The sequence below is a fragment of the Xenopus laevis genome, chromosome 2S, assembly GCF_017654675.1.
Source record: "Xenopus laevis strain J_2021 chromosome 2S, Xenopus_laevis_v10.1, whole genome shotgun sequence".
NCBI classification, from domain to species: Eukaryota; Metazoa; Chordata; class Amphibia; order Anura; family Pipidae; genus Xenopus; species Xenopus laevis.
In genome coordinates this window covers 10,597,132-10,613,901 of record NC_054374.1, presented here as the reverse complement: position 1 = coordinate 10,613,901, position 16,770 = coordinate 10,597,132, and the positions used below count along the sequence as shown (strand labels likewise).

At 34.4% G+C, this 16,770-nt stretch overlaps 1 protein-coding gene across 9 annotated transcripts in view; it reads right to left on the bottom strand.

Annotated features, from left to right (window-relative positions):
- Positions 1–16,770, bottom strand: part of robo2.S (roundabout guidance receptor 2 S homeolog) — a 654,191-nt gene that overhangs the window by 10,701 nt on the left and 626,720 nt on the right. For all 9 annotated transcript variants that reach the window (XM_041583357.1, XM_041583363.1, XM_041583359.1 and 6 more), the window contains 3 exons: positions 16,526–16,682; positions 12,290–12,547; positions 10,518–10,726 (listed from right to left, as the gene is read on the bottom strand). In XM_041583357.1, the coding sequence (XP_041439291.1) occupies positions 10,518–10,726; positions 12,290–12,547; positions 16,526–16,682 (624 nt within the window). The remainder of the gene's footprint in view (positions 1–10,517; positions 10,727–12,289; positions 12,548–16,525; positions 16,683–16,770) is intronic.

Genomic DNA, 16,770 nt, shown 5'->3' with positions numbered 1-16,770 from the left:
TCTTTGGCAAAAGTAATGACACAGAGCTACGCAATAAGCAGCTATTGGAAACAGGTCTGGCTTAGGGGATCAGCTCTCAGTTTTCAGTTATTACAAGTTTTAGACAGAATGGTGGTTAATTTTTGTGTCATCATTGTTCATCTAAAAAGTCTTTGTGGAAAACTTCTATGTCTTCCAACACCTAGACAAAATCCTCAGATATTTGACCACCTTAAGGCTCAAGAAGATCAGATGGCAGGCATCCATCAATATTATGGCTAAAGTCTATAACCAAATATGCTTGATTCAGTTACACAGTTACTGATATCACTCATGTCATCACATTAGTCTTAGACCAGGGATCCCCAACCTTTAGAACCCGTGAGCAACATTTAGAAGTAAAAGGAGTTGGGGAGCAACACTAGCATGAAAAATGCTCCTAGGGTGCCAAATAGCTATAAATGGCTGTGATTGGCCATTATGTAGCCCCTATGTGGATTGTTAACCTACATTGAGGTTCTGTTTATCAGTTAACCTATTTTTTTATGCAACTAAAACTTGCCTCCGAGACAGGAATTGAAAAATAAGCACCTGCTTTGAGGCCACTGGGAGCAACATCCAAGGGGTTGGAGAGCAACATGCTGCCCGTCAAGCTACTTGTTGGGGACCACTGTTTAGACAGTACTCAAACAACTAAATATATTTTCTTAATTATAGATCTGATTTATTACACAAATTCAACAAATTTTGATCCAGTGACTAGCCTTGCTTCCATTCTGGGGCAAACACATTTTCTCCTCTCTGGAGACAATTTCAAATCTTCTGGATGATCCTACAGTAGGAGTTATTTGTGAAAAGAGTTCAATTTAGCTATTAATATATGTTTCTATGTCCTAGTGTGTAAAAGAGTGTAGTCTACATGTATATTTTCATGGAAAAGTAAATTTGAATCTACCAGGATGTTTAGGTTATGCATTACTACATCTCCACCTGCACTGAGGACTGAGATATAGGCATGTACTAAGCTGAAATGCTTGGTTTATTAACAGAAACAGAAGCATCAAGAAATGCTATGTTAACAATGAAGTATGACATATAGTTAAGAAATGCAGCAGGACAGACTCCAGAAGAAGAATCATTGACGCATCAAAGGACTTTTCCAACCACCAAATGTCATGCATGTTACAAAGGCAGCTGCATGACACAAGTTCACAGAGACAGAATTAAAGCTCAGAGAGAGAGAGAGAAGCACCATCCCTCATGCTAAAGTCACCAACATGGAGTCTACAAACCTGCTATAGAAAGACTGGTTCCGTTAAGTGAGAAACCAGCTTTATCTGCTGCAACCAGTGATTGTGCAAAGTTGCCGCTTGCAAATATCGAGTCATCAGTTGAGCTACCTACACTAGATCTATGACTAGAATATTTACGATCCTCATCAGATTCAGAACCCCATCCATTTAGCATTGAACCTAAAAATAAAGGCACATTCTAATGAGTTGTACATATTTTCATGTTGCCTACAAATAAAATCTATGGTTATAATGGCCAACAAATAGCCAGGTGTCTTTAATATGTATCTAGATTATTTTTATTATATGTTTTACATATAATAAAATATAAAAATATAATATATAATATATAATATATATATATATATATATATATATATATATATATATATATATATATATATAATATTTTTAAAGCAGCAAAATAAAGTATAAAACAAATAGTGGTAAACAAATAATGTATATTTAAAATGGTGAAAAGAAAGTGATAAGAGGGGAACATTTTTTAGAACTTATAGAAAAAGTGGTTGGGTTAGGGTTTATAGTTATTAAGCTGATATTATAAACAGGTATGGAACCTGTTATCCAGAATGTTCTGGACCTGGAGTTTCTCAATAACGGAACATTCTGAAATTTGGATCTTCATACCTTAAATCTGCTAGAAAATCATGTAAACATTTGGGGGCCGATTCATTAACTTCGAGTGAAGGATTCGAAGGTAAAAAGCTTCGAATTTCGAAGTTTTTTTGGGCTACTTCGACCATCGAATGGGCTACTTCGACCTTCGACTACGACTATCGAAGGATTCGAAGTAAAAATCGTTCGACTATTCGACCATTCGATAGTCGAAGTACTGTCTCTTTAAAAAAAAATTCGACCCCCTAGTTCGGCAGCTAAAAGCTACCGAAGTCAATGTTAGCCTATGGGGAAGGTCCCCATAGGCTTTCCTAAATTTTTTTGATCGAAGGATATTCTTTCGATCGTTGGATTTAAATCCTTCGAATCGTTCGATTCGAAGGATTTAATCGTTCGATCGAAGGAATAATCATTCGATCGTACGATCGTACTATCTGCGCTAAATCCTTCGACTTCGATATTCGAAGTCGAAGGATTTTAGTTCCTAGTCCAATATCGAGGGTTAATTAACCCTCGATATTCGAATCTTGATGAATCGGCCCCTAGATAAACCCAATAGGCATCCAATAAGGATTAACTATATTCTTAGTTTGCATCATGTACAAGATACTGTTCTATTCTTACAGAGGAAAAGGAAATCATTTTTAATAATGTGGATAAATTGGATAAAATGCGTTATTTGGATCTTTCTGGATAACGCATTTCCGGATAACAAATCCCATACCTGAATAAAGAAAATAATTTTTCTTCAGCTAAAATGTACCGTTCTGCTGTTTGCAAGGCAGTATCTAATTGGTTGCTTTTGGTTACTAGACCTGGAGAAGACTTTACAACTGTTATTACATGTTCTCAAAGCACCATATAACAATTTTCACAAGGAAAAAAAAAGTTGTAATTACTCATGTTCAAGATGAAGCATTCTATGTGAAGTGTGAATTTTGAACAATTACTAAAAGTCTAATTATGAAGTAAGTCGATTTGAATGTATTGGGCAAGCTGTTCATGTTCACAGGCTTGCAGCAAGCACTTGATCTGAATCTGTGGGTGAGGTATTCATTCCATATGCTTAGCAGAAAGTAGCAATGGCAAAATATCATGAATTCTAATTACCAAGAAAAATATAAAAAAAATGCAGCAGACTGTAAATATATCTGTTCTGTCTTTACACTGTAAAGCATATGACAACACCCAACTACTCTGCAAATGTTTGTGTAGAATATGCATCTTGTTAATGTTCAAGTGACTTTTAGGTTTGTTCATGTCACAGCACTGGTTGGTTTAAATGGAACTTTTTGTTTTTATACAGTACAGGTATAGGATCCATTATCCGGAAACCCTTTATTCAGAAAGCTCTGAATTATGGAAAGGCTGACTTCCATAGACTCCATTATAAGCAAATAATCCAAATTTTAATGTTTAAATGGTTCTATAAGACTTAAGAAATGAAGATCCAAATTACGCGAAGTTCCATTATACGGAACCCTCCGGAACATTAAAGCACAGAAATATTTAGGGGCAGATTTATCAAGGGCTGAATTTAAATTTTGAATTTTAAATTCAAATTTCAAGTTTATTTTTGTGTAATTTGACTAGGGAATAGTCCAAATTTGATTTGAGTTTAAAAAAAATTTGAAATTCGAATTTTTAAATTTATCATGTATTGTCCCTTAAAGAATTCAAATTTGACTATTCACCTTCTAAAACCTAGAAAATTTGTGTTTTAGCCTATGGGAGACCTCCTACACCAATTTTAGAGTCGTTTGGTGGACTTTTGAAAAAAAAAATGGTGGTGAAAAAACTCAAATCAAATTCATTCGAATTCGATTTGAAATTGATTCAAGTTTGCAGGTCAATCCTATTCACCTGAATATAAAAAATGTGATTTTTTTTTTTTTAAATAAATTTTTATTGGTGTTTTTTTCGAATTTCGAGTTTATGGGAGTTTATGGGATTTTTTAGAAACTCCCATAAACTTGAAATTTGACCCTTGATAAATATGCCCTAAATGTAGGGTTTATTTTTACTATCTAAAAAAATACAGATGGAACCGCTTAACTGAAGCATCTAGGACACTTGCCACACCCCTTTTTCATTGAAATGAATGGTGTTTTGCATGTGCCATCTGTGTATGATCAGACTTTGTTATCTGTGCAACGCATTCCCTCTGCATATTAATACCAGAGATATACTTTGAGCATCTGTCAACAAGTATAACTTCCCCTTACATCAGTAACAAAAAATATTGCCTCGATTACAGGTATAGGATATGTTAGCCAGAAACCTGTTATCCAACAAGCTCAGAATTATGGAAAGGCTGCCTCCCACAGACTGCAATTCATCCAAATACTCAATGATTTCCTTTTTCCGTTTTTGACGGCGGTGTTCGTTTTTGACGGCGGTGTCCATTTTTTGGTGAAAATGGATGCAGCTGAATTTTGGTGGTTTCAGAAATTTATTCGCCGGCAACGAATCGTGGGGATTTCCTGCGAATTCGCACCTGGCGAAAAAATTCGCCCATCACTAAATATAATCCTTATTGAAAGCAAAACCAGTCTATTGGATTGAAAATCTGAATTATGGAAAAATCGATTATGCAGAAATGCCAGGTCCAGGTCCTGATAATTCTGGATAACAGGTCCCATACCTGTATATTATTATGGGGGCAGAGTTTCCTCAGGAGTTACAGTAAGTATAAATCCAGTTATAGGAAATGTAATTGGTGGCTCGCTATAAACTGCTATGTATAAAGCAGTAACAGACTTCAGGATATAATTACCATCACCCTATACAGTATATATAATCTATAACCACAAATGTTAATAAATAGGTCCCATAATGACTCTTTAAAATTCATTGTACATGACCAATAGAATGAGCAAGATTGCAGAATGTCATCCTCAATACTACATACTCTTCCAATGGGCCTCAGCAATATCAACAATATGGCAACAAACATCAAAGTTAGCGAGAAAGTATTTTGTTATTGTTGTTTAAAATGTAATTAATGTTATTTTTTGCCAATTATTCCAGTGGCTAGCTCGTAGTGCTTACTGCATCTTGTTCATGATACAATATGCAGACTTCTATAGTAAAAATTGCTGCCGTATTCACTTAATGAATGTTAAATTCACCATTCAGCATTTTTCTGCAATTTTCCACACCTAGACTTATTTACCTTGTCAAACATCTTCATGGCCACTAAGACATATACTTTATCAGCTCTTCCCAGCTGGGAAAGTCCCATTAACAAGACTTGCAAGGCTGTAGCAGATGTTCTGCCTTCGCAATTTTCAAACTTCTGTAGCTGCATGAAGAAGTCCATGACAGGCACCTTTAATTAGCTAAAGCAAGCTGCAGCATATGTAATAAGGCTCAGAACAGACTTCTGGAGTCTATCTCCAAGAAAAAGATCAGTGTACAATGCAGTGCTCCTTCGAAAACGGTAAAGAAGCAGTTTAGGAAATTAAATTTATATATCGCTTAGACTGATTGCTTGTTCAGGAGGGCTTTTGGTACGTAGTAAGTGTATTAATCAAAATATTACTTAAATGACATAGATAAGGCTCATCATATGTTTAAAGGGATACTGTCATGGGAAAAATATTTTTTTTTCAAAATTAATCAGTTAATAGTGCTGCTCCAGCAGAATTCTGCACTGAAATCCATTTCTCAAAAGAGCAAACAAGATTTTTTTATATTCAATTTTGAAATCTGACATGGGGCTAGACATATTGTCAATTTCCCAGCTGCCCCAAGTCATGTGACTTGTGCTCTGATAAACTTAAATCACTGCTGTACTGCAAGTTAGAGTGATATCACCCCCTCCCTTTTTCCCTCCAGCAGCCAAACAAAAGAACAATGGGAAGGTAACCAGATAGCAGCTCCCTAACACAAGATAACAGCAGCCTGGTAGATCTAAGAACAGCACTCAATAGTAAAAACCCATGTCCCACTGAGACACATTCAATTACATTGAGAAGGAAAAACAGCAGCCTGCCAGAAAGTATTTCTCTCCTGAAGTGCAGGCACACGTCACATAACTTGGGGCAGCTGGGAAATTGACAAAATGTCGAGCCCCATGTCAGATTTCAAAATTAAATATAAAAAAATCTGTTTGCTCTTTTAAGAAATAGATTTCAGCGCAGAATTCTGCTGTAACAGCACTATTAACTGATTCATTTTGTAAAAAAAAATTTTTTCCCATGACAGTATCCCTTTAATATATTAGTCCAATGGAAAATAAAGGTTGACTATTAAAGAATGTAAACATGAAGCCTAATTATATGGATGCTAAAAAAACTAGCAAATAGAGACAACAATTTCAATGGAACAGTGATCCAAACAAGCAACAAATAAGAAGAGAGTTAACATGATGGAATATACTTTGCTGACAGCAAGGACACTAACATGCGTGATCATGACATTGAGCACTTCACATCTGGTGAAGCACAAGCGGTGATTACCTCAGTAAAATGTAATTAAACATGTGCTTTCCTAAAGGATGTGGTGGATCATGATATATGAGTTCAATAGCAAGAGCATGCTGGAATTAGTATTTGTTTTAAATCAACCAGTGATTTGGTATGAGAAGGATATGAACAATGTGTGTTGTCCAACCTTGCTATCAAGGCCATCTTGTTCTACCTGCCCTCAGCCAAAAACCTATAACACTAGGGGGCCGATTCACTAACTTCGAGTGAAGGATTCGAAGGTAAAAAACTTCGAATTTCGAAGTTTTTTTGGGCTACTTCGACCATTGAATGGTCTACTTCGACCTTCGACTACGACTACGACTTTGAATCGAAGGATTCGTAGTAAAAATCGTTCGACTATTCGACCATTCGAGAGTCGAAGTACTGTCTCTTTAAAAAAAACTTCGACCCCCTAGTTCGCCATCTAAAAGCTACCGAAGTCAATGTTAGCCTATGGGGAAGGTCCCCATAGGCTTTGGTAACTTTTTTTGATTGAAGGATATTCCTTCGATCGTTGGATTAAAATCCTTCGAATCGTTCGATTCGAAGGATTTTATTGTTCGGTTGAAGGAATTATCCTTCGATCGTTCGATCGAACTATCTGCGCTAAATCCTTCGACTTCGATATTCGAAGTTGAAGGATTTTAATTCCTAGTCAAATATCGAGGGTTAATTAACCCTCGATATTCGACCCTTAGTGAATCGGCCCCTAGGTAAATTAACTTTTTGTGTTGACGCAAAACTTCAAAAATTAAAACGTAGCTTCAGCTTTACTGTTTTTCTACAGTATGAATGAACATTTTAGGGGGAAAACGTTCCAGTTTTTCAGTATCTTATTGAAATAATCTTATTGAAATTTCAGTATCATTGAAATAATGGCATTACTGAACAAAAGGATCATTACTGTACGTTAATGGACAAAAATATTACTTGTAATATCAGAGTGTAAGCTTTAAAAGAACTACTAGTTAAAGAATCTCAAAAAATGATAATGCAACAATTAGCAGGGTAATATTCAAAACACAGTCTTGGTTTCCTAATGGATCTGGCGATGCACATTCATCAGAGAAAAGATGGGTTTAGCATAAAATGACATGGAAATGAATTGATGATTGTCCGTAAATTACTTTTAGTGCTGAAGATGTAATTGCGATACACAGCTAGATGCCACTTTATCCCAGTATTTCATTGCTTAACAACATTTGAGCAACTACTCAAATTTCAATTTGAAATGCTTAACAATCCTTAAATGTCTTTACATGTAAACACACGCGCATAAACGTTTACACAAATCCATATACTTGTACATGCTCATATATTATCATTTCATTTCTTAAGTCATATTATAGTAGTATTTGAATATCACACATCTACACTGATAACACTGCACATTGATTGGGAAGATTTATAATGTATAAAATGATGCATTGAACTTAATATGTTTGAGTTAATATTTGGGTTATTTATTAAGATCCAAATACCGAAATCCATAAAATTCAGATTTTTTTGGACCTTACAAAAAAAATCTGAATTTTTCGGGATTTTTAAAGTCCGATAGTATGAAAACTCAGAATCCAAAAACCCAGCATCTCAAAGCTCTCAGGGTCCTGTATTAGTCAATGGGGAAGGTCCCAGTGTCTGCGCTGCTATCAGACTCAATATCCGATGATTTTCTGAAAATTCTGAAAACTCTGAAATATTTGTGGTTTTTGGGATCAAAGGTCCGAAGTTTGCTGGAATCTATTTTTTATAAATAGGGAATTCGGAGTTGCTCGGATTTTTATCTTAGAAATACTGAGATAAATTTTGAGCTTGATAAATAACCCCCCAAAATGTGGAAGCTAATTAGTCATTGAGCAAACTGATTCAACAAGTTCAAAGTGGTGCAAATAAAAAAAAATATTTATATAAAGAAAAAACATTTCAAAACAAAAAAAGCCTTAAACATTTCGTACCTAGAGGGCACTTAATCATAGATGGCCTATGACTAAGTGCCCTCTAGGCACGAAACGCGTAAGGCTTATTCTGTTTTAAGATGTTTTGTCTTTAAATAAATTATTTTTTATCTGCAATATTTCTGGAACCTTCCTTGAGCTGAAGGTCTGGGGCGTAAGCGCATGGACCCCCCCAAACTTATTGGTGAGTTTACAATCAGAATATTGGAACTATAAATATATATGCTTCATACTTTTCTAGGTATCTGAATATTCCGATTCCGACACATTACTTGATGATTTCATTGTAAATAATTAGCAAGTAAACAGTTAAACATTGTAATGTATAAATTTAGTTCTATTAAGCATATTTTAATGAGCTCCCTCCAGGCTCATTCTGCGTATAATTAGTTTTCTGTTTCATTTACAAAGCCATCAGCCCTAACCTATCAAACATTGAAGAGCACCCACCCTGCTATTAGTGTTGAAAAAACATTCAGTGTGTGTGTGTGTGTGAAAGAGAGAATGGGGATGCTACATTCAAAGATGTTGGCATTTACTACAGCAGGGCCATTGAATTGCATATACTACAGGCTCTTGGACCTATTATCCAGAATGCTCAGGGACCTGGGGTTTTCTGGATAACTGATCTTTCCGTAATTTGGATCTTCATATTTTAAGTCTATTAGAAAATCATATAAACATTAAATAAACCCAATACGCTGATTTTGCTTCCAATGAGGGTTAATTATATTTTAGTTCAGGTCAAGTACAAGGTAGTGTTTTATTATTACAGAAAAAAAAGAAATCATACAAAGGGATGTTTCCTGTTAGCCACACCTCTGTTTAAAATTCTGTTATGCTAAAGTAATGTCCCAGTTACATTAGTTTCAAGTCCATACTCTAGAAAACACAACTACAAAACTACAATAGTAATCAACCCATGAAATATATTTACCTTTCCACTATTAAGGCATATAATAAAATTAAAGATTTTTCTGTAGTGAAAACATTACTAAAGCAACAAATATGGTTATCGGTTGGATACAATAAAACTGGGGATCTCACATTTAACAAACAATAATAGTAAATAGAATACTTCTATAAATACACAAAAAATGCTATGGTATATGAGGAAGTACCATTTCCCTTGCCTACTCCAAAGGAACGGTGCACTTAAATTCCCCCTCATATGATGCATAGGTCTCTCTCTACTTCATCTCTCATCTTAGTCAAAACTTAATTTTCTGGCACTTCATGATTGGTACTTTAGAGAGGGAGTTTCAAAACTCAAAAAAAATTTGCAAAAAGGCAAACAATTCATTTGTCAATTTGCATCAAAATAATTTTGATGAACGACAATTTTTACATGCACAACTTTCTTGACCAAACGCATTAAAGTCAATGGGCATCAAAATAATTTTGACGTGTGACAATTTTTACATGTGCGACTCTTTTGTCCAGTCAATGGGCGTCAATTTTTTTCTTACATGCAACAATTTTTATACACGTAACTTTTTTAGTAGCAGAAAATTTTTCATCAGGAAATTTTTGCAGCAGGTTTGCAAACAAATTTGCAGGCGGCGAATACATTCACCCTTTACTAAATATTATTGTTATTTGAAGTATATATTTACCTGTACAGTATGTATTCATCTTGTATTGTACTGACCACATACATTGCAAATTATTATGTGATGTCAAAAATCAGTCAATCCAAGAAAAATCACCCAACAGCATATAGTTTTCCAACCATTGTATAAAAGTTTTGATTATATTGTTACAATGTTCATCTAAAGTTTATATAATGTTTTCTCTGTGTTGCAATTTGTATTATGGAAATCTCACGTAAGCAGACCGGTTAATTTCTCCTTGAACAACCTTGCACTTTTTCTTAAGAAACCTTATACTGCAGGAGTAAAATTCCAACATGTCATTAAAAAATAAAAATGTCTTTATTTGTCTCATTGTCAAGGCATTTTTATCTTTGCTGAATGATTTGTTTATGAGAGCCAGATAATAATTGATTTTTCTCTCTATTCTTTTATTTATGAAAACCTTGACTGTCCTTGATTGCTTGCCAGTAGAACTGGGAAGTGTGAACCAAATGCAGTTTAAATATGATTTAAAAAAATAATTGGGATAATTTTACATGATATCTGAGGTGAATGTAAGTTGTATTCCAGTATATTATAAGTGATTACCTGTCACAGAACTGTCAAGATTATCCATGCTAGAACCTGGAGTGTGTTCCAAACCTCGGAGTGGCCTTGTTATTTCTAAAGATTCATCTTCAATTTCATATTCTTCTTGATCTGGAATATCTTTTTCTAATTCAGAAATAAATGTCCCAGACACATATCCAAGTGGTGGAACTGGGGCCAATGGAGGCTGGTTATTGCTCTGTAAATGCCTGAAAGTAAAATAAAAATAATATAGAAAGAAAACAGAAAACAATTAATACAAATGCTAAATGTACACAGGTAACATATGCAAATAGTTCTAAATGTATTTAACAATAGTTGTAACAAAAATGTAATCTAGTAAGGCTGATTTAGTTAAAAAAAGTATATTTTTGAAAAATAGTTTAGACTTTGTGTTTTTCCCAAGGGCTCTTTTACAGGCTTTACAGATGTTTGAATCTATAGACAATTCAAGTATCAAATATAATATGTATGCCTTTATTCAGATCTCACATTTGATTGCTTGCATATGCAATGTTTTTTCCTGAACGCTAAAATATTGCACTGCTATGGCCGTCTTTTATTTTTTTTTTAATTTGTATTTTATTGTATTTTCCACCAAAGTTGTGGCGTAACTCAAATGCAGAGCGTTTGCATTTACTGTTTATTGACAATTTGTGATTTTAGCCATATTTAAAAAGCTTTATAAATATAACCATGCACAGGGCAAATCTATTCACTGCAAGAACCAATGTGCTATATATATATATATATATATATATATATATATATATATATATATATATATATATATATATATATATATATATATATATATATATATATATATATATATATATATATATATATATATATATATATATAAAATATATAAATGAGCTGCATTGTTCCTTGCCTATTTATCAATGGACCATAGTCCCCAATAAATTTTACATGATTCTACAATGACACCAAAAATCATATATACTCAATGAGATGACTTTATGCGCTTGAAGGATTAAAAATATACAGGCTCGTGGTACCAACTATTTTTTTTTGCCAGTCGAAAAGTACCCATTAGTGATGAGTGACTATGTTCGGCAAGTTCCGTTGTGAAAATTACGCCCATAGACTCCAATGGGTGAAAACATTGACATGCAAAAAAAAATTGTTACACTGCCTTGTGCAAATTTTTGCCAAAGCAAAATGGGTCAGATTTGCCCATCACTAGTTCCCATGCCTGCTATATGAGTTTGTTACCACCAGTGACAAGGAGATTTTATCCAGAAAAGACACATTTCCTCTAAAATTAATCACAGGTGTCTCAATGAGATTCTGGCTAATCTTCAATAGTTATTAACAAAAAAATACCCATAGGAGAATGTCATAGTTGTATGACATTTCTTAAAATTTAAAAAGGGCTAGGTTTATAATTTCCAGTTTTGAAATTGTATCACTGAGAGGGTTATTTATTACAGTCCGAATGCTAAAAACTATAACAATTTTGTGGAATTCATTTGAGATTTATTATACCCTCCACTATCTCAGACCTGCCGAGGTTGTATATAAATCAGTGGGAGAGGTCCCTATCTTGTTTGAAAATATCTAGGGTCTGTGCTGCAATTAAACTGAAAATCTGACTATTTGGGGTTTTTCGAGCAAAGATACAAAAAATTCTGGCTTTTTGGGAAAAAGAATTTGCTTATCAATATGTTTCTCTTTATGTTGTTTTAATTAATGGCTACTCAAAAAAAATAAGAACTGAGCACTTGATGTGTATGCAGTATAATTACCAAGCTTGTTTCGCAATGTCAAACTGATAAGCTCTTGTCAATTCCTCCAGGTGGGCCTGAAGCATGGGCTGCATTTCTTCACGTGGTGATGGTGTGAGTGTTGCTGTTGATTGTTGTCCAAACGAGATGGCGGGTGAAGATGCCACCCCTCGGACAGGAGGTGTTGGAACTCTATCATCTTCTTCAAGTTCATCATCTGATCCTTGATGTAAGTAGGTTTGTACTGGCAAAGGTGGGCACCATCCATTGCTGTCATAGCTGTAAATGAAAATATGATACAATTAAACACTCATTTGTTAACAAAGCAAATTGATGTGGAAGACAACAATTATTCATATTCATTATATTAGAAAAATATATTTCTTGAATAATCAGCTCAAGACAGCAACTTTAAACTCAAGTAAATACAACAGAAGCAAATGCCCTTACTCTATACTTTTTATTCACATAAAATATATTGAAGAAAATATTTTCCTATAAATGAATTAACATTTAGGGGCAGATTCATTAAGGGTCGAATTTCGAAGTTAAAAATACTTCGAAATTCGACCCTCGAATTGAAATCCTTCGACTTCGAATATCGAAGTCGAAGGATTTAGCGCTAATCCTGCGATCGATCGATCGAAGGATTTTTCGTTCGATCGAACGATTAAATCCTTCGAATCGAACGATTCGAACGATTTTAATCCAACGATCGAAGGAAAATCCTTCGATCAAAAAAAGGTTAGCAAACCTATGGGGACCTTCCCCATAGGCTAACATTGACTTCGGTAGGTTTTATCTGCCGAAGTAGGGGGTCGAAGTTTTTTTTAAAGGGAAAGTACTTCGACTATCGAATGGTCGAATAGTCGAACGATTTTTACTTCGATTCGTTCGATTTCGTTCGAATTCGAATGAATTTAACCAATTCGATGGTCGAAGTACCCAAAAAATACATCGAAATTCAAAGTATTTTTCATTCGAATCCTTCACTCGAGCTTAGTGAATCGGCCCCTTAGTGCCAGAAGAATACTAACATCTCAAAACTAAAACAGCTCAGCGACTTAAGATAAATTAAGTTGATGGGATTAGTCACAGTTTGAAAGTTTGGCAAAACCTCCAATAGTGATTTCTGAAATGCCTTCACTTAAATCAAGTTCAAACATATTATTATCAGAAATTACAGTACAACAAAATTCAACTAGAAAGTACCATAACTGGCTTTATTTATTATATTTTGTAGAAAGAATCAAAAACTTAAACAGTTTTTTTTATCAAAACAAAACCTTTGCCTTCACAACAGCCTATACTCTTGGGAACTATTTTTCTTTTATATAAATATGCCACTCAAACATTTTTTTGTCACAGTCTGAGCTGTTATCATTCAACAATGCTGTTGGCCCTAGATGTATGGTTCACAAATTGTTGCAGTTAAATGACACCATTTTTGTGTCTGCACAAACCTGAACAAAAAAACATTTTGGGATATCTGTAAGACACCATCATTTGGTATTATGTTCAATAGGAGAAGGGACAGATAATAGACTTAAGAATTTGTAACAAATTCTTCTTAAGTGGAATATATGCATAAAAATGTAGTAATTACACAGCACATTAAATTCACATTGTTTGTTATTTTGTTTTACTTTACACTTTCCTCTTAATAAGCAGTTGAATTTGGAAATGCTTTGGTGGCATTGCTGGGTATCACAGAGTAGCAAAGACTGGTCAACTTAAAGCACAGAGGCTATGGCTACATACATTTAGTTATATAGTATTTATAAGACATGGTGCTATATTGGTGCTTGTATCAGCTTAGACAGTATTTCATCCATGTGGTATCTCTTTCTCATACAGGGAATGTTTTATCCCCAAAGCAAGGTCACAGTGTTCACAACCTCATAAGTTACAGTCTATTTAGGAGACGTAAAAGACGAGCAACATGCAGATATACAGTCCATATAAACTAGTTTCCATTTGTAACTAGTGATAGGCGAATAAATTCGGCAGACACAAATTTGCGGCAAATTTCTGTGTTTTGGCACAAGCAAATTAATTTGAAGAACAACAATTCGCCCGAAAAAAATCTGCCACATCAAAATTGACACCCCTTGACAATGCATTTCACAAAATTTTTCGCTGTTTCGCAAATTTCACGCAGATTCGCCCATCACTATTTCTAACCCTTCCTTGTGAATACTTGATGATAATAGAAAATAGTCACATAAATATAATTAGCATGATATTAAGTGCTAGAGTGCACTCTCCTACACTAAGATATATCAAAATTCACAGCTTTCCTTCAGCTGTGAACAACAAGCCCTCACATTCTTGGCCAAAAAAAACCTGAAAGACTGCAAGTCTGACATTTCTGATGTGTACAATTCATCACCAAGTCAATACCTTTCAGTCACAGCTCGCATGCTTGAGATCACAGCTCTAACTGTTTACCACCCTGAGCTCAAAGGTAACATTAAATATTAAAGAGCTACAACACAGATACTGTGGAAATGAAGATCTTTTACGTTTAACACCAATGTCTCATAGTTCAAAAATATTATCCTCACCTTTTCAATATACCTATAAGCAAATTTCTGACCTTGTATTAGAGCAGAGAAGAATATAATGTAGATGGCATATTCTATAATTATGCACGTGGTTATTACAGCATTAAAACCAGGTTTAGCACTACTTATACACTATACATTTTTTGAGTCATAATTTACTGTAGAAGCAAGATGTCTACAAATACTCAGTCTACTAGAAAATCATGCAAACATTTGGGGGCCAATTCATTAACTTCGAGTGAAGGAATAGAAGAAAAAAAACTTCGAATTTCAAAGTGTTTTTTTGGCTACTTTGATCATCGAATGGGCTACTTCGACTAGGACTTCGAATCAAAGGATTCAAACTAAAAATCATTCGATAGTCAAAGTACTGTCTCTTTAAGAAAAAACTTCGACCCCCTAGTTCGCCACCTAAATGCTTCGATCGTTCGATCGAAGTATTTGCGCAAAATCCTTCGACTTCGATATTCGAAGTTGAAGGATTTTCATTCCCCAGTCGAATATCGAGGGTTAATTAACCCTCGATATTCGACCCTTGATGAATTTGCCCCTAAATAAACCCAATAGGCAGATTACACTTCCAATAAGGATTAATTATATCTTAGTTGGGATCAAGTACAAGGTACTTTTTTATTACTACGGAGAAAAAGAAAATAGTATTTTAAAATTTGGATTATTTGGAAATGATGAGTGCGTGGAGTCTATGGAAGATGGCCTTTCTGTAATTCAGAGCTTTCTGGATAATGGATAATGGGTTTCCAAATAACAGATCCCATACCTGTACTATCTTCCACCTTAAATAAGATCAAACGTTTTGTTGGTAGATCATGTTGGCTGACACTACACTACCTGCTAATGTTGACTTCACTATTTATAGTAATTGAAAAGGCATACAATGAACATAACAGATACCCGCTTCCTGACACAATGGAAACATATCAATGGAGGAATGTTTCTACTTCTATAACCATATTTTCCACGAATCATGAAATCCTCTATATGTCAGACCTAAAAGGATAACTCACATTCTTGTTAATGAGTTTTATTGCCCATCTCATTACTAAGCTTTGTTTCCTGTCTGATTTTTACCTCGCTGGCTGTACCGGCAAATAAAATCTGACACATTCATCTCTTCTTATCTTAAAACGAAGAACCAACATCTGATAATGCAGGAGAACACTTGAATCACCTGTTTAAATAATTATAAACCCAATTTTTGTTATTTAAATGTTTTAGTAGACAAGATTATGCCTAGCTCCTCTGTCAAAGCCAATTTGGACAATAATACATCCAAATTAGTAAGCATATTCACTTGGCAGAGAAGAAATTCCATAACAAATTATAATATATTGCAGTCTTTGATAGCTGATTGTTAATTCAGTTATATTTGTTTGTTTTTTTTATAATGTGAGGTCTTTGAGTCTAACCTGGTGCCTTGGGCATATGTTTATTTTCATCCTCATTTCCACTTGCCGCTTTATACATTACTGTCTTCTTATAATTATTTATGCAACCACTAAATACTGTAGCTACCTTCATTATTATACACATTAATCATATCAAGGTACTCATGATTTCTTTTATTATCACATCTGTTTAAAAGCAAAGAGGGCAGAGTTTTCTTTTGTGAACATAATCATTATTTTACATACAATGAATTTAAAGATGAACAAAAGGAAACTTAACTTACCCTGTTTCCTGGTGATCAATGACATAATGTTCTATTTCAGTGCCTGGCAGTGGCTGTATTGGAGGAGGTGGTAGAGGAACATTGGCCCAGTTGGATCCATTGTTTTTAGGAACTTTAGAGCTGTTTTTATTTTTCTTCTTTTTTCCCTCTTTTCCACCTAGCAATAGAAATAAGTCAAAGCTGTCTTTAAAATGTGTTTTATTTTATAAACACAAATTCATCTTCCATTACATCAGTCTGATACA